This window comes from Tachypleus tridentatus, chromosome 12 (genome assembly GCF_004210375.1).
Source record: "Tachypleus tridentatus isolate NWPU-2018 chromosome 12, ASM421037v1, whole genome shotgun sequence".
NCBI lineage: Eukaryota > Metazoa > Arthropoda > Merostomata > Xiphosura > Limulidae > Tachypleus > Tachypleus tridentatus.
Window position 1 is genome coordinate 73,390,493 of NC_134836.1, and position 19,031 is coordinate 73,409,523.

At 36.8% G+C, this 19,031-nt stretch overlaps 1 protein-coding gene across 8 annotated transcripts in view; it reads right to left on the minus strand.

Annotated features, from left to right (window-relative positions):
* The window catches only part of LOC143233599 (uncharacterized), a 41,568-nt gene extending 24,020 nt beyond the window's left edge, over nucleotides 1-17,548 (minus strand). For 2 of the 8 annotated variants that reach the window (XR_013018243.1, XM_076469979.1), the window contains exons 1-2: nucleotides 17,058-17,548; nucleotides 3,974-4,122 (exon numbers count right to left, since the gene is read on the minus strand). Coding sequence is in view for 3 of the 8 variants with exons in the window: in XM_076469979.1 (XP_076326094.1) it covers nucleotides 3,974-4,122; nucleotides 17,058-17,165 (257 nt within the window). In the remaining 5 variants the exon portion in view is untranslated. Of the gene's footprint in view, nucleotides 1-634; nucleotides 934-3,973; nucleotides 4,138-17,057 lie in introns of those variants that run through there. The other 6 variants (XR_013018244.1, XR_013018242.1, XM_076469978.1 and 3 more) reach the window with 6 other exon arrangements.
* Between the last annotated feature and the right edge of the window lie 1,483 nt (nucleotides 17,549-19,031).

Sequence of the window (19,031 nt, forward strand, 5' to 3'; positions counted from 1 at the left end):
ATCACTAATAAGTTAGGTTTTCATTTATTAATAAAGATTGTCAAATCTCCTCTCAATACCAAAGCACAAAAAGTACTTGGTGAAAACAGTTTGACAATTAAGAACGAAAAAAAAAAGAAGATATATTTTATTGTTTTTACAATATCATTGAACAGTATTATTGTTTTTGCTGTATATTTACTATAACGCTACTCGATACTGTAAGCAATCAAACTCCGGATTTTAGTACTGTACTTTCGTAAACTTACCACTAACCAACAGGAGAAACAAAACAATATATTTCCTCTTCCTTGAAGCCCCCAATGTCTTAGTCCCAAGTCTTAAGGGCTCACAACGCCAAAAGTTAGGTTTAGATACCCGTAGTGGGAAAAGTACAGATAGCCCGTTGTATAGATTTATGTTTAATAATAAACAAACGAATCTTATTTGAAATCATTTCGCTCGCAAGTAGCATTTATGGATTTCTTTCACTTCTTTTTTAGGGTTTAAGGAGTTATTAAAATTTGATATTAAACAAAATCAACTGACAAAAGGACAATACATAGAAATACAAGAAATGTCTTGTTTAATTACTACACAGACTAAACAAAGCAGAAAGATTAAATCTGAGCCAAATCTATACTTTCACACTCACCGTATTTCAAAACCTCGGTCCATATTGCGTCAGTACACTGACCTTCAGTGGAACCTATATCAATGAGATCTACCTTACTTAACGTTAGCAGCAACGTCTCATAGCTAGATTACATCAGATATTTTACTCGCTTAAATCTCAGATGTTGTGGTTACCAAATCGCACGTAGGAGTTAAATATCGACAGAAGAGGGCCGTTCAGTTGCGTATGCGCATCATCTAGAACTAATGCCAAACAAAGAAAAGAAAGTTGCCTGGTTTTCAATTCGAGACGTCTTGATGCTATATTTACACGTGGCTCTTATGAGCAGCCACGTTCTTCACACTCAGCCTAACCCTCCCTCCCACTTGACGTCCAGAAGTTGCGATCCTGGATCAGTAGGAGTCCTTTGTTATCTAACAAATGTAAAATGGAACGTATAGAATATAATTCATTTCCTGCATCAGTTCTCAGAGGATTGTTGTTATGAGCTTGAGTAAGACGGTTGAAAGGTTTTCTTTTGAAATACGTCAGCTTTGGGCATTACACTCTCAAATGGTACTAAACACCAGTTAAAAACATACAAACAGGAGATCACTGCCAGATGGAAAACATCAAGAAAACGTTAACTTAAAATTAAAAGGTAGTAAAAGAACAAAAGCGTTTTAAAAACTTGCCGATAGGACAGAACACCTGTCTCTAGAACATGTAATAAACAACCAAAGTTTCTCACCAAAACTGTCAGTCTTTTTTTTTAAACCAACCTACCTGTCACTTTTCCTCTTGCTTTCTTATCATTTTATTATATGAAAGCATTAAACCTATTTATTAGTCCCTCCTCACTGTTAAAACACACCATGTGTATATATTTATTTTACGAAACTAGTAAGATTTGTGATGCTGATTACCAGAACATTCCAAACAATATGTACAATCATGAGCGTCCGCAGGAGGAGGGGCACTTGCCATGGAAAAATGACAAACTCAATTCCTTCTTTACTAGTTCAGCATATGCATATCAATTTTTTATTCACTTCACAATGTAACTACCCCTATCGCGGAAATCTTTACTCCTTCCTGTAAAAATTCCTGCCCGTGTAACAATACCGTATAAATGACAGTTTTATTGTTTCACTTTACAAATGTACATGGTATTGTGATAGGGGTATTATGTTACTTAGTTTTATTTCGATTTTGACTTTTTTTTTGTTTAAAATAATCACTGAATATGTTAATGCCCTTTTCTTTGATGTTTTAATAATTTCGATTTTATGAGGATAGAATACATTGGACGCCAGATTAGTTAGAAATTAAAGATTCATTAAATCTATTCTGAGAGAAAGTATTAGAACATGGGATCCCACACACAAAAAGGCCCGCCACGGCCAGGTGGTTAACGCACTCAACTAGTCATTTGAGGGTCGCGGGTTCGAATCCCTGTCACGTCAAACATGCTTGCTCTTTCAGCCGAGAGGGGGCGTTATAAGTAACGGTTAATCACGCTATTCGTTGGTAAAAGGGTAGCTCAAGTGTTGGCGGATGATGATGATGACGAACTGCCTTCCTTCTAGAGTCTTAAACTGCTAAGTTGGGGACGGCTAGCGCAGATAGCCCTCATGTAGCCTTGCTTGAAATTAAAAAAACAAACACACACAAAAATGCAATAAATTTACAAAAAAAAAAGACCCAGGGGTATAAAAAAAGAATAGTAAACTAACCGAAAGCGCTCGAGTTTCAGGTCTACGTATAATTAAGATGTAAATAACTCTTTCAGTTTTTAACCTGCTTACGTAAACTTTATTATCTCCGCCACCGAGAGTGGGTTTGCACCCCTATATACGTGCTTGTATTTTTTTGTTTTGTTTGTGTATTTGTCAGCAAGGTGTCTCGAAACGGCTAATAGATTTGGGCGAAAGTTGCTATACATTTGAACTGACCCAGCTGAGAAGTGATTAGTTTTTGGAGGGTCAAGGCCACGGAAATTAAAAAAAAAAATCATATCTCTAAATAAGCGACTGATTTTTCATACTATTTTTGTTCTATATCTCGGTCAAAAATCTTCGAGTTTTGATGAATCGTTGCGGATATATGTAGAATATTATTTCTCCTTCTGCCAAAAACGGTTCGAGTTCTTTGATAACAACGGACATACGGACACACTTCAGTGTTTTTTGGGGCCGAATACGGTCAACGCTACGTGGCGGATGTGTACGCCCTATCGAGTGAATTTCTAGTCTATTTACTGTTTTAACAGCAGCTTGGTTTGAATTTTGTGCAAAGTGACTTGAGGGCTATCTGCGTAGCCGTTTCTAATATCAACAACATCCACGCCTGCTCTAAGGATTTTTTTCCCCACCAACAAATAATAGGATAGGTAGTGACATATAACATCCCAACAACTGAAAGGGCGAGTATATTCGTCAACGCGAACTCAAACCTACATCCCTCAGATTGCATGTCAAAAGCCCTAATTAGTAAGCCATGTCAGGCCATTTAACAATAGCATCTTTGTTCTAATTTGTTATTGTGTTTATGTTGTCCACCAGTTTAACATGATTGTAATCAACACCATGAAGTTTACAGAGATAACATAGGCCTACGATAGTTGTCTTCAAATGTTTTACATGTTCTACAGTAATTCCTGTACGCCGAATCCGAAAACGATATCCATCTTTCTCCATCACGTACAGATTTTTTTCGATCGTTTTATCACCTACTAGAAACACACCGATAGTATATAAACATTTAACAGGCCACATGAAAACGCCATATGTGCTTTTATAAAATCAATTAGTACACAAGTGAATCATTTTCATTGAACTCGGATAACATTTTATTATGGTTAAAATACTGACAACCACTAGTTATAGATTTCTGTATGCTACAACACAGCACTGAATATGAATTTGAAAAGCAAGAAATAAAATAAATGTTACTCTTAATTGTGGTTTTATTTACTTTTGAAATAAAACACTTTTGGAGAGCCTACGGAATTATATATAGTAATTACTAATAACCAAAGACGAATACAAACCTTGTAACTATATATTAGCAAGTAACTTCTGTGGAAACCACAAGATGGCGAAACATACTCGACAAAATAAGAAACCGGGAATATATTACCAAGACAGAAAATACCCAAATAAATCAGTACACATTACATTCTGTTAAAATTAGAAGTTATAAAGCCAATGGCCTGAAATATCAAATCGAAAAAAAACAACACTATTTATTCGATGTGAATCACTTTCGACAGTTTACAATTGACGGATTAAATTAGCGTAGTTTTGTTGTCATATAAGTTACTACAAATGGCTTATTTCTTACTTAAATCAATCAAATATTGTAAAAATTCGTTACTTTTGAATCAAAAGCTCAATACGATTCTGACTTTGAGAAATAATTTCTTCCGCTTCAACTACAGTCAGGTTCGTGGCGCTTCGATCGCCGATCCTCAGGAGGATATCCCCAGGTTTCAAGTGTTGGTTACCAATAGTACCAGGAATAACCTGTTTAGAAAAATTCTGTCGTAATTTATGAAATTGTGCACATAAATATATATTGTGTATATATCAGATAAACATTTTCACGGCGTAAATTAACTTTCTACAAGACCTCTTGAATGAATGGTTTACTAAGACACAGGAATAAACGTACACAGTATGAAACAAAGTCACATGAATGGAGATTGCTTAGCAAATGCATCTTAACACACTCAGGACGATAGTTCAGAAGAAAGGCTGTGTTCAATTATAATGGCTTTGTTGATCTTTAGTTCTTTGTTTAAAATCACTGTTTGATATAAATATACTACGGCTGTTGTTTTTAAAAATTACAATACTTATAAACAGTTTTTTCTTTCGTATGTTTAATACTATCTTCAGCATATCTTGTTACCTATTTCTTTCCGGTTTCTCTGATGTAGAATTTTGGACAGTTATCACATAAATAACATACGATTGCAGACAGTATTTATTTAGTAAGAAATTCACTGTTGTTACTTTCTCAAATTTATTATGAAGTTTTCTTCGTTATTCATTCAAGGCGTATCTATACTTTGTTAATCTCAAAGTAAGGTCCTTTCTATACTTTGTTAATCTCAAAGTAAGGTCCTTTGTCATGACATCCTGCGTAAAATTGTACAGAAATCCATACTTGGAAGTTTTTAAAAGTAAATTCATGCCAAATATATTTGTCATTATATGTTTTTGTGGATATATGTTTGGCAGTTCAAGTCCTGTGATGGTATGTTATTGAAATTTTGTCTGTTGTTTTAAGAATTTCGCGCAAAACTAAACGAGGGTTATCTGCGCTTGCTGCGATACTAGAGGGAAGGCAGTTAGTCGTCACCACCTTCTACCAATTCTTGGACTACTCTTTTATGAAAAACAGTGGGATTGACCTTTACGATATAACGCCCCCACAGCGAGCATATTTGGTAAGACGGGGATTCGAAACCGCGACTCATTGCTTGTGAGACGAGCGCCCTAACCACCTGGTCATACCAAGTCATATTATTGACGAAATAGTTCTTCGGACTTTTCTCTGTTCCAGCTGTATTTCGTCAAATGATATCCATAACTGTTACGCTTAAATATTTTCAACATAACATATAGAAATATTGAGCCTCACCAACACAATACATGGCAGTCAGTATAAAATAACAAGTCCAGTAGACTGACTGACTGATTGTTTCAGACGTTCGCACAAACCTTTCACTCAGAGCCACTCGAGGGCTATTAGCAATAGCCATTTTTTAATTTTGAACTGAAAAGTCAGAAGAACTCCTACCACTAATTCTTAGATTATTATAATCGAATACTGGAACTTGAACGTACATTTATTATACATTTGGTCGTAATCTGAGGTTCGAGGGTTCGAATCCCCGTCACATCAAACATGCTCGCCCTTTAAGCCGTGGGGGCGTTATAATGTTATGATCAATTCCACTGTTCGTTGGTAAAGGATAGCCCAATAGTTCTCGATAAATGGTGATGACTAGCTGCCTTCCCTCTAGTCTTACACTTCTGGCCAAAATCTTAAGGCAGGCCAATGAACATAAAGAAAAAAAATATGCATTTTGCGTAGTTAGACTCAACCACTTATTTGAGTAGAGCTTCGAAAGATGAAAATAAGAAAAGGGAAAATGAAAATGAAAACATTTTTAGCATTTAATAGGAAAAATGTGAACACCATGAAATTAGCCTAAATACCAACTGGTCAAAAGTTTAAGACCATACCAAAAAAGAAGTCCTAAACAGGGTATGCCTAACAAGAGGTCTCAGTAGAGAGTTGCACGGCCGTCATCGCGAATAACTTCAAACATTCGCTTTGGCATGGTCGATATAAGCGTTTGCAGAAGGCTGGCTGGAATGTTATTCCAAGTGGTGAAGATGGTTTCACGAAGATCATGCACTATTTTAAATTGACGTCCATTTCTATAGACTTCCCTTGCCATCCACCCTCAAACATTTTCAATGGGGTTAGGTTTGAGCGAACACACTGCATGGTCCAAAAGAATCACGTTATTCGCCATGAAAAAAGCCCTTTGTCCTGCGGGCATTATGGATTGCAGCATTGTCCTGCTAAAAGATCCAGTCATTTCCACACAAGCGAGGGCCTTCAGTCAATAACGATGCTCTCTCCAACATGCCAATGTAGCCAGCTGCTGTTTGACGCTCCTTTATAATGTAAAGTTCCATTGTTCCATGGAAGGAGAAAGCACCCCAGATCATGAAGGAACCTCCTCACTGTGTCGTGTTGAAAATGGCTCCAGTGGGATATCCTTATCGTGCCAGTAACGTTGGAAGCCATATGGACCATCCAGGTTAAATTTTTTTCTCATCAGAGATCAAAACATTCGTCCACTTTTCTACGTCCAATATTTGGTCTTCTCAGCAAAGTTTAACCGAAATGTTTCGTGGTGTGGAAGGAGGCTTGACCTTTGAAGACGTTTGCGGTTTTTAAAGCCTTTCTCTCGTAGATGCCATCTTATTGTTCTTTAGTTGCATTCTGCGTCCGTAAGGACCTTACTCTGGTTCGATGATCGACTGGTGTCTCGCAGGACAACCCGTTGAATCCTCCTGCTCAACGCCGGCGAAATTTTCTTGGGTCGACCACTTGAAATTCTCCCAAGGTCTTTTAAAAAATTTGCAACAGCAGTTTTACTACGCCCAATCTCACCAGCGATGGCACGTTGAGAGAGACCTTGCTTTTGCAGCTCGACAATTCTGCCAGTTCAAACTGTGTCAACTTTTTCGCCTTTGCCATATTTTTACCCAATGTAACACAAGAGATGTCAGTGGGAGATGTTGATAACGCTAATGCTTGTACACAAATGACTAAATTTCGTTACGTGTTTACCGATTAACGCTTCGTTTAAGTATGGTTTTAAACTTTTGACCAGCTAGTATTTAGGCTAATTTCATAGTTTTCACATTTTTCCTATTAAATGCTAAAAAATGTTTTTATTTTCCCTTTTCTTATTCTCATCTTTCGAAGCTCTACTCAAATAAGTGGTTGAGTCTAACAACGCAAAATGAATATTTTTTCTTTATGTTCATTGGCCTTAAGATTTTGGCCAACAGTGTAAATTAGTAATGGCTAGCGTAAAGAGCCCTCGTGTAGCTATACGCGAAATTCCAAAAAACAAACAAATATTACGCATTTATCGCCCCAACGCGCGGATTGTGATAATTTTGCGAACCATGGACCTTCGGATCCATAGCCTGGCACGCGCTAACTACTCAGCCTGTCCAGATTTACTGGGAAAAGCTTGCTCCTTACCAAATAATTGTTGTAAAAAATATCCGGAAAACGCGAGAAAACATGTTACAGGTAACCACAGGATAGCTCTACCGACACTAAAGAATCATTACTGTACAATTCGCATTCGTTTTTAATTAACACAAATGTTGTTTATAGAAAGATGTTTGTGCTCCCGAACTGGCATGTTGTAATTGAAACGTTATGACCAATAGGCATACGTTTTAAGTGTGGAAGAAACGTCACGCTAATCAGCGAGCTAGGCCTAGTTTGTCAGTCATTCTGGTTTTCAACCATCTAGCCTGGTGATTCAGAGAATTAGATTCGCAGCAAACTGGCGGTCGTGGGTTCGAGCTTCTGCCGCTGAACATGCTCATCCTTTAAGACGTTATAACGTAATGGTCAATCCCACTATTTATTGGTAACAGAAAAGTCTTAGAATGGCAGGTGGGTGGTGTTGACTACTGAATTAGAGGGACACGGGCACCTGGAGAGGAGATAGGCACCACCCAGTAAACCTGTCCAACAATAATCAATGTTATGTCAACATCTAAGATATTGTAATGGTCGTGAGTGGTCTCGAGACTCAAAACAAACAACCAAAAATTACAGACATGCAGTGGTCATATCGCTAAGCTCCAACACACTGAGAAAAAACAACTATACACAATCAGCGCACTTTACACTATGCAATCTCGTCTTTAAGCTTGATTGTTTGTCTTGTCTGACTGTCTGTCCAGGCTTCATGGCTGTTTGCTTGGTGCGGATATTCACACAAATCTACATAAACGTTATCAACGCTAGCCGCGTCTAGAATTAAATCGATAGACTATAGGGAAAGAAGCTGACCAACAGAAAAAACAACAAAAACAACACCTGGACTGATATAATTGAATAGTAATATTTGATTGTTACTCTTATAACGCCATCACGGCCCCAAAGCGAGGAGAACGACTAATCGGCAGTGAGGCGATACGTGAACGGATGTACAGTATGACACGTTAACCACTAGACTACGCTCCCACCCTTTGGTGTGAAGATGAAATTCTCAAAAAAAAAAAGTGGGAGTGGGTGTTCGAATACTTTTGATGGTTTGAAGTAGGAATTTCCCAAGCTAGGAAGTATTAAAACTCTGCCATTTTTGCAGTAGTTGGACGACTAACTTGGGAGTGGCAACTTTCCACAGTTAATACTGTGTTGACCGAGTGACAAAGTCCACAGGAAATTCATTGATAAATAATACCACTTCAATGGAACTTAACGTTTCATTGTGAAGGACTTTTAAGAATTGTGGGGGAATTCGGGTGAGCTTAAAATATCCGTGCAAAAAGCTGTTAAAATGTGGAACAGATCTTCCAATCAAGTTTATTTTTCAGAGCAACACCCTTATTTATTTTTCCTGATGAAGATGTAGAACTGACTACCGTGTAACAACACTGAATGGGAGAAGAAACCAGAAGGACTGTCTAGCTACATACGAGTTACAGTCCAATATTTCTCATGTTTAGTATGGTACTGCTTAATAATCATTTTATTAAGAGTTTAACTATGTTCTTAATAGAACATAGAAACAGACTGAAAGTAACCCACGCTATATAGAGGCTCTAACCTTCAGCCAAGACAATGCTTTTCATTGTTATGGTCTTCATTTTGAGATAAGCATGCAGCTGAGCAATACACTATCTGTGCTGCGCTCACCGGAGGGACTCAACTCTGAATTTTAGCGTAATAGCTTTCCAAGCTTACTAATTGCTGGGACACCGGGGGTAGTAGAGAGCTACTGTGATGTGTTTAAGCGGTTATACCCCACTTCTATTTGCAAGCATGAAATAAATTCGACTTTTCTTTTCACAAAACGACAGAAAGTGCGTCTCATTTAATAAACGATATTAGCCACTCCCGCTCCCTACTGGCTCAGAGGTAAATCTTATAACTCTAAAAACTGCGTTTCGATACCCGTGGTTGGGTAAACACACACACACACAACAATATTATTCACTGAAGAAGACTGTTGAAACGTAGCAACAGAGATGTTTAGTTGATAATGTTCTGGATGTTTCCACTCGTGAGAACGGGATAATACGTTTTTTTGTTTGTTTTTGAATTTCGCACAAAGCTACTCGAGGGCTATCTGTGCTAGCCGTCCCTAATTTTGCAGTGTAAAACTAGAGGGAAGGCAGCTAGTCCTCACCACCCACCACCAACTCTTGGGCTACTCTTTTACCAACGAATAGTGGGATTGACCGCACATTATAACGCAACCCACGGCTGAAAGGGCGAGCATGTTTGGCGCGACAGGGATGCGAACCCGCGACCCTCGGATTACGAGTGGCACGCCTTAACGCGCTTGGCCATACCGGGCCTTGGGATAATACGACTTATTACACAAACAAAAAGGTTTAGTTTGAATTTCACGTTAGCCGTCCCTAATTTAGCAGTGTAAGACTAGAGGGAAGGCGGCTAGTCATCACCACCCACCGCCAACTCTTGGGCTACTCTTTTACTAACGAATAGTAAGATTGACCGTCACATTATAACGCCCTCATGGTTGAAAGGGTGAGTATGTTTGGTACGACGAGGATTCGAACTCGCGATCCTCAAATTACGAGTCGAACGCCTTAACTCACCTGGCCATGCCGGGCCTTTGACTTATGTAAAAAATGTTTGTTTGTTTGTGTCTACACTCACTAAAATGTCATGTGACTGAATGGTCCTCCCAGTCACTTGGTTTAATGAAGCAATAACAATCTTTGTCCTCAAATTTGAAACTCCGGTTAAGTAGAACTGTAAGAGCGTGACCGAGATGCGCCAATTCAATCGGTCGTAAAATGGAATTTATAAAGCAAAGACGAATCTTCTATTCGTATTTGTCCAGATGAAAACAAGTCCTCGTGTTCAAAGCAAGGTCAGTGTTGAAACGTGGGAACAGGTAACAAACTAGTAATTATTAAATTGTGCAATCAGTAAAGAAAAGTTACAAATGGCATAGTTATTTGTTTTTTTTTTCTTTCGGATTGTTATGAATCTACCCATCTGTTCTTTCGCTTTTTTCTTAGCCCCGCACGACCAGGTGGCTAAGACACTCTACTCGTAATCTGAGGAGCGATGGTTCGAATCCCCATCACATCAAACATGCTCGCCCATTCAGTCGTGGGGGCGTTATAAAGTTATGGTCAATCTTACTATTTGTTGGTAAGAGAGTATTCCAAGAGTTGGCGGTGGGTGGTGATGACTATCTACCTTCCCTGTAGTCTTACACTGCAAAATTAAGAACGGCTAGCATAGATAGCTCTCGTGTAGCTTAGTGCGAAAATTAAAAAAACAAACAAACACACACTTTTTTTATCTTAATTCGTTTTAAAAGTTTCTTTTTTCGGTTTGTTTCCTATTAACCACAAAGGTACATATTGGGCTATCTGTACTCTGCCAACCACTGGTATAAAAACCTGGTTTCTAGTGTTGTAGTCCGCAGACAGGGTGCTGCCCCGCTGCCCCATTGGGGCAACGTAGTTCAAAGCCTATCTTCCGTGCGCTATATATTCTCGAGCAAATGCAAACAACTTTAAACATCTTGGTTAACATTTTACTCTTTTTTAATGTCGATTTGTTGCGAAACTCATAGAAACCTTAACCAGTGTTTGTTACTTTTTCTCACGTCTAAGATGACAAACTTATGAGCTAACGCTCACCTGTAATGACCTATTTAAACCTACACCAACGGAAAACCCACCCAAAGAACAGCCAATTCTCACGAGTGTCAAGCTCATTTTAAATGTAGACTCGTGAAATATATATAGTAAACCTTCAACATATAAAAACACCTTTTAGACATGGACCAAAATGAAAAAAATACATAGCTTGAAATCGAATTGAATTTGTTTCAGCTCACGTAACCATGTTGCTAACCACACTGGTACAGAAGAAATTACTAGAATGATAAAATGCATAGTAGCGCAACAAATGTTTGTTTCTAAAACCTATAAATCAGATAGAAAAAATATATTTTGAGAGTTAATTGTAAAAATAACAGCACACATTTTTTCTCCCCCCCTCCCAACACAATAATATTTTAGTCACGTGATCAGAACTTTTCCTACGAGGATAACCATCAAGCCTATACAGGTATATACGTTTTTTTAATCTATATTGAAAATAAATGTCCATACTTGGTATCAAATCGTAACCATACAAATGTGGCGATTTTACTTCGAGACATACAAGTTCGCCGTAATCCCAACTACAGCAACGTCAAAACATAGTTTGTTAAAAACATTATTAGCTTGCAGTGCAGAAAGCCAAATATGTACTTGTTTTTGTCTTACTGTTTCACAATGAAAATTTGTTTGAGATTACCGAGTTGTTAACTTCAATTTATATTTTCGATTTCTTCGCTCTCTGTCGGTAATATGGAAAGTAAATACACACACAAACAAATCTCATTGACCTGGCACACTAAGGGCCGCTAAGCCTAACTTGACTGCTTCGTTTTTAAAACTTTCAATAAAATATATAAATACAAGGATAATATATACTATAGACTATAGATAATACTATAGACATTCAAAACCATAATACACGTAAAATTCGTTTTATAGATTTTAACCCCACCGTTTAATGAACAGCTTAGTCTTACTTGACAGCTTCACTCTTAAAACTTTAAATAAAATGTATAATCAATACAAAGCTAATACTATAGACGTTCAACACAATAATACAGTTCGTTTTGTACATTTCTAACCCTATCGCAATCAGATCTCAGTTACAATATACTTAATTCTAATGCACACAAATCCCATTTGTTCTATATATATATACACAAGCACTTGGTAGCGTGTAAACGTACTTGATAGGTTCAACAGGTCACAATTGTACTTAGGTTACCAGAAACATATTTCGTTCCTTCTCAAATAGACAGGGTAAACAGGAGAAATCCGGGATCCTACCCTGTCACATGATGCGTTTATGTAAACAGTTTCGGCACAGGGTAAGGTGCTTGTATGTATTATAGATTAAAGTTTATAAGAGAACTTATATAAAAAGCTGTCACTAATGTAGCTCGAAAACAAAAAAGTGTCAGTAATAATATAAGGATTGAAGGTCTGACAACGTTTCACAGGGGTCGCTTTTGTTAAATAAAAACACGAGAATCTCATAACAAAAACTTATCACATTACTGAAAATGACTTTGTTGTCATAACGACCAGCATGCAGCAATACTTTATTAACAAATAGTTATTTTGTGAAGAAATACTGCATATAAAAAGGCTTAAATAATGGATTGTTTATAACAAAGAGACAAGAAAATACACACGCACACACAAATAAAATGATGACTGTTTGTTGAACCAACACAAGGGCGATCTGCGCTAACCAAGAAAAAAAAGCAGCTAGTCAACTCTTCGACTACCATTTACCAACAACTAGTTGGATTGGCCATCGCATAACAAAGTCTATAGAACTGAAAGGGCGAACATGTTCGATTATAGGATTGGAAAACACGATCCACACATTACGAGTCGAGTGAATTTCACCAGGCCCGTGATAGGCCTATAATGACAGTCTTCTACAATTTATTCATGGTTCTTCCATCGAGTACTAGGTTCTATAAGTTTTTTTTTTAAATGTGTACAAACACATACGTATTTCATAATAATGACAAATTGTACTAACACAAGAGGAAAATTTTGTATGTGATAATTTGGAATTATTTCGGTTTCTTTCTCCGCTTCGCTCTTAGCAAAAATAAATTAATCTCATAACCCAGCCAGTTGTAATTAGAACAATAAAATCTAATGAAGTGTATTTTTGCTTTTACATAGATGTAATTCCCCAAGACCTAGTCAGCTGCGAATATGCGAATAAAATTGTAATAAAGTAACTTTCCACGCAGACGGAAATTAATTTCACAAAGTAATATTTAAAACTTAGCTAAACAACAAGCGTTGCTCAACGTTCCTTATCTATCTTAAATCAACATTTTCTATAATTCTGGTTGTTCTATAGTTCTAAACGTAGAATGATTTATGTTCTGAATGATAACTGTACTGAAAAAAAAAAAAAAAAGAATTCTGTAGCTTTGATCCTTTAAGTTAAACAAAGCCATAATTTTACATATCGGATTTAAACTTGCGGACATGAGCCTCTGTTCGATAAAGTAGTTTTGTTTCTCATTTGTATTTCTGTGGATGGTAAACAGACTTCTGCTTGTTAATTGAATTATTTATATCCATTTTCGTTTGTTCAAATAACCTTTAACAACATATGTATATCAGGTACACGGGACTGCGAATTTAAAAACTACGTAAAAGTTGTTTTGGTTTTAATAATGAATTTTCCATAAATCACCTACATAGACTTGGAAACTAATATTTTTTTTCTTCTATCGGGAAAGGGTTGTTGTTACAAACCGGGAAGAAAAAAAAACCATTACTTAGATCTAATTACTATTTTATTTACCACAATGAAATTTATAATTATATGCGTTTCTCGTGGGTTATAGAACGATCGATAAGACTCTCATGTCGCGATTGGTCAAGAGAAATCTATAGCCAGTGGTTGTCAACATTTTAAGCATAACAAAATGTGACACGATTTCAATTAAAATGCTTCACTTATGTAAAACTACATAATGATGTTTGGTGAAAACTCTGTACATGATAGAGAGAAGTGGATATCATTTTCGAATTTATCGTACAGAAATTAAAATAGAATGTGTAAACATTTAAAGACAATAAAATTACCGTAGGCCTACGATATTGCTTATTCAAAGAAACCATAACAATTATATCTATAATTTTACTCAGCTTAGTTTTTTACAATAATGTTTGTTTGATATTATTAAAATTATTTTACGAAACTACTAAAAAAAACTGCTATATTCATCATACATGCTCCATCAGAAATAAAACTCTAAATTAATATCTTCGTAAATCGGGAATAAAGCCATCATAATTGAATACAAGTCTGTAGAGGTCTACGAATTCCATGCTTTACTATTACACAAATTTGGAATGTAAGAAAAAATAAAATTATTTCTTAAGCACAAAACTACATAATAGGATATCTGTGATGTGCCGAACGCACGTATCAAAACCTGGTTTTTTTGTTTGTATTGTAAACCCTAAAAGTTGTCAATAACCAACTGGAAAAGAATAGGAGAGTTCACAAAATACATAATGTTTTCACTTTGATCAAGTCGCAATTTCCCTAACAAATGGTGTTAAATATTAGATTTTTGAAAGGATTTCTGGTTAGACAATACATTTGAAATATTTCTAACCAGCAATCGACAGGACAAAGCCTTTTTCACATAGTAATTTTGTTATTAAGATGTACTACTTAGTCAAGAAAATTTATTTCAAGCCTATTCGTTTGCTTTTGAATTTCGCACAAAACTACACGAGGGCTATCTGCAGAAGGCAATTAGTCATCACCACCCAGCGCCTACTCTTGGGCTACTCTCTTACCAACAAATAGTAAGATTGACCATCACATTATAACGCCCCCAAGGCTAAAGGGACAAACATGTTTGGTGTGACGGGGATTCGAACCCGCGACCCTCGGATTACTCAAGCCTGTTGTTATGACTCTGATTGCTAAGCACAAAGAGAAACGATAACAGTTATAAATAATAGCCTCCTTGTAGTGGTTGTCGTTGCTAGTCTGTAAAATAAAGGGCTAATTCCACAACCTACAGACTAAAATTAATGGAACCACTGATTATTCTTAATGAACTTTCTTTCGCACGTCACTATATTACAAAAAATTAAATGCTATCCAACTAAATATTACATCTTTGCAAATGCATATTTCTGTTCTGTAAAACAAGTTAGTTAACTACAGATACTTTCCACCCACATTCCTCTTAGCTTACCAATTGCGGCTGGAAATCAGAGGGACATTGGACATATTATGTGTGTGGTGGTGGGAATAACCTGGAAGTTATGTAATTGTATAAAAAATTTACACTTCTTGGTTTATATACATCTCTCCTGCTTCTGTTGTTTAAACCGTAATTTTAAACACTTTTATGTACAGCTTGTTATTGGTTACTATAAGCTGTCTGAACAATTATACGAACTTTAGAGGTTAAGGTGCTGTAAAACAGGTTTTGCGGGTTCGTTGCGAGGCTTGTTCTCTTTTTGTGTTTTTGAATTTTGCGCAAAGCTGCACGAGGGATATTTGCGCTAGCCGTCCCTAATTTAGCAGTGTAAGGCTAGAGGGAAGGCACCTAGTCATCACTATCCACCGCCAACTTAGGAGGTACTCTTTTACCGTCACATTATAAAGCCCCCACAACGGAAAGGGCAAACATATTTGTTGCGACAGGGATTCGAACCCGCTACCCTCAGATTACGAGCCAAGCTCTCTAACCACCTGGCCATGCTGGTTCGACTTCATCTCGTTAAATTGTACTTAAGGCCGAGTGTCGGTCGCGTCTAAGGCGTCTATCTGAGGATCTGAAATATCAAGGTTCGAACCCGTAGTATACAGTTAAACTCGCTCTTCTTCTACTTGTGAGAACGTTATAAAAGTAACAGTTAATTTCGTTATTCGGTTTAGAAAAAACCATCTATATGCGGTGGGTGCTGGTAGATAGAAGGGTACTATCCCTTCTGATCAGTAGTTTTGCTTTGTTTGTTTGTTTTGGAATTTCGCACAAAGCTACTCGAAGGGCTATCTGTGCTAGCCGTCCCTAATTTAGTAGTGCAAGACTAGAGGGAAGGCAGCTAGTCATCATCACCCACCGCCAACTCTTGGGCTACTCTTTTACCAACGAATAGTGGGATTGACCGTCACATTATAACGCCTCCACGGCTGAAAGGGCGAGCATGTTTGGCGCGACGGGGATGCGAACCCGCGACCCTCAGATTACGAGTCGCACGCCTTAACACGCTTGGCCATGCCGGGGCTCAGTAGTTTTAACTTCGGAACTTTGTGATCTCTAATATGTTCCTTTAGTCCACATCGCTCGGTAATATATTGTTAATGGCGAACATACTAACTAGAGATTTAAAAAAATGTATCGAAATTTATTTTATTGGACAACTCTACGATTAAATTTTGGAAAAATATTCATCGTACGGACAGCTTTAGCTATTTTTCTTACTTAAAAACATGGCCGGATTTATATATGTACTTAGTTTATTGGAGTTTTATTCCCTAATACTTTAGCGGTACGTTTGTGTATTTACAATATTAAAATTCGGAGTTCGATTCTCCGCGACGAAGATAAGCCCAACGCGTAACATTGAACTAAAACAAATGAACGAACAAAGTGGTTCAGCAGTATGCCTGCCGATTTATAACACTAAAAATTAGGTTTCGATATCTGTGGTAGGCGCAAAACAGAGAGCTTATTATGTAGCTTTGAGTTCATCTACAAAAAACACAGTTCTAATACAACACTATCCTAATCTTAAAAACGTAAATGTCGTTAAAAACAAAAACAAAAAACAGACGGCAGAACTATAGAGAATCAAATCTACGCTATTTATAATTTTTTCTTCGATGAATTTTTAATTTCATTTGAGATTAATTAAATCAAATTATTGGTCTCTGTGATTCTTTTATGTGTTAGATACAAATATATTAATCAATTCAATGGTCAGATAATAAAAAGATATGAAAAATAATTAAATGATTTTATAAAATAATAATTCAGTAGTTACGTTTTTACCTGCGATATCGTCAGGGGGCGTTTTTTGTCGATTCCTCCTTCTAGACGAAATCCCCATGGTATAGATTCCCCACTTCGTTGAAGAAGAATATTTATGAGCCTCCCCATTTTATCAACTAGATGTGACAAAGCGGTAGGTTATATAACAAATCACAAAGAAAGATTATTCGAAATCCTTTTTTAGAAGAGAAATTGAAAACATTAACAGTTCCTAAATAATTGTGAGCACTACAATTTTAAGCTGTCACCTAAACGATTTAACACAAATGCGAAGCAGATTTCGTGTTTCGTAACGCAAAACATGATCTTACATTCCAAAGAGCAACGAACACGTTAGTCAACATTTCAGAACTAAATAACAGGATTTTAAAGAAACATTAGTTTATATCCTGTCCGTGTTGCAAAAGAATGCATGCCACCGACCTAACCAATGGTATTGAAGCATGAGACCACGTTTCTCAACAACCACTCCCGTCCAGACGATATTGTACACTGTTCCACTAACAGGCTTTCAAGTATGCAGAGGGCAAGAACCGGGATATTAACAATAAAAATAAAGCTGTAGGCGGTGGTGTGACGAAATTATGCATGTTTTGTTATTATAAAAGTAAATAATCCATACATCAGTTATTTATTATAATAAATATTTATTATAATATTATTTATTATATATATAATTTATATCTTATAAATTATTATAAGATCTTTGTAATACTAACGTTAGCTGTGGGATATATATATCAAACTGATGAAAACCAAATCAGTCAGAATTTGTAAACTAATTCTACCAATTTCGTCATGAATTGTAAGACTTCCATTGAAAGGTGTAGGAGACAAATTAGGAGTGGGAAAAAGGAGACCAAGGTTTATTTCATCAGGCGAAGCGAGGGGATGTGCGCCATACACATCCATTACAGGCAGGTCCAAGGCTCCTCTTAATATCCAAGAATCTTTTAGGTTCTGGAATAAATTTTATGCCCACAACTGAGAGAAATTTTCCTACTTTTCATTCTTTATCGGAATTTCGGATTTGAGGAGAGATTCAGCGTTGATCTCTTCTGGACTTGTTATTTTGTTCATCTTATTACAGAATCCTAGGTAATAACCCTTGTTACATTACTCACAGCATTTTACATTCTGTTCATTGTCCGCAGTTTTAATTAACATACCCTTCACGTGCCACGTGTGATCCTTGGGGTAATATTAACTTATGTATTTTCAATAGCGTCACTTACGTATGATCACACTGTTAGTCTGTGTTCACAATACAGTTACACTTGGTAGTCACACACAAATAATCCTATTTTCTACATAAGAAACCTTTTTAAAATAAAGCTACATTTGTGTCTATATATTTTAATGCATTTTGACTGGAACGGATCAAAAAGTGACACTTCTTTCCCCTTTTCCTACGCCACTGATTTCGTTCATTGGTTATTTTTCCAGATATCAAAGTCCAAACAGCCGATTGTTTTGCTTTGTGCTTAATAACAAACATCTTCGTCTGTTTGTGCGTATTTGTTCGTGTATTTTCCAGCCCAAGTATTTACAAATTTGGGCGACACCAGTTGGAATGTAGACTTTATTGTTTTACCGGATTTCTGACCAATTATTCGAAGTGTTTCACTACTGTAGTGAAAACCAGTGTTACTTTCTGCAGATAAAGAATGCTTCGTCTGTAAAAACCATCTATCCATGTGGCTTATCACACGCACTTGATAGAGTTCTACTTGTTTATTTGATAATTTATTATACGATGACTGGAAGTACTTTTAACATAACACATAGACCTAGAAGAGTTGGTAACAAAGTAATTTTCACATGACATTACTTTGTCTTCATGTGGGTTTGTTTGGAACTTCGCGCAACGCTACACGAGGGCTATCTGTGCTAGCCGTCCCTAATTTAGCAGTGTAAGACTAGAGGGAAGGCAGGTAGTCAACACCACTCACCGTTAACTTTTGGGCTTCTCTT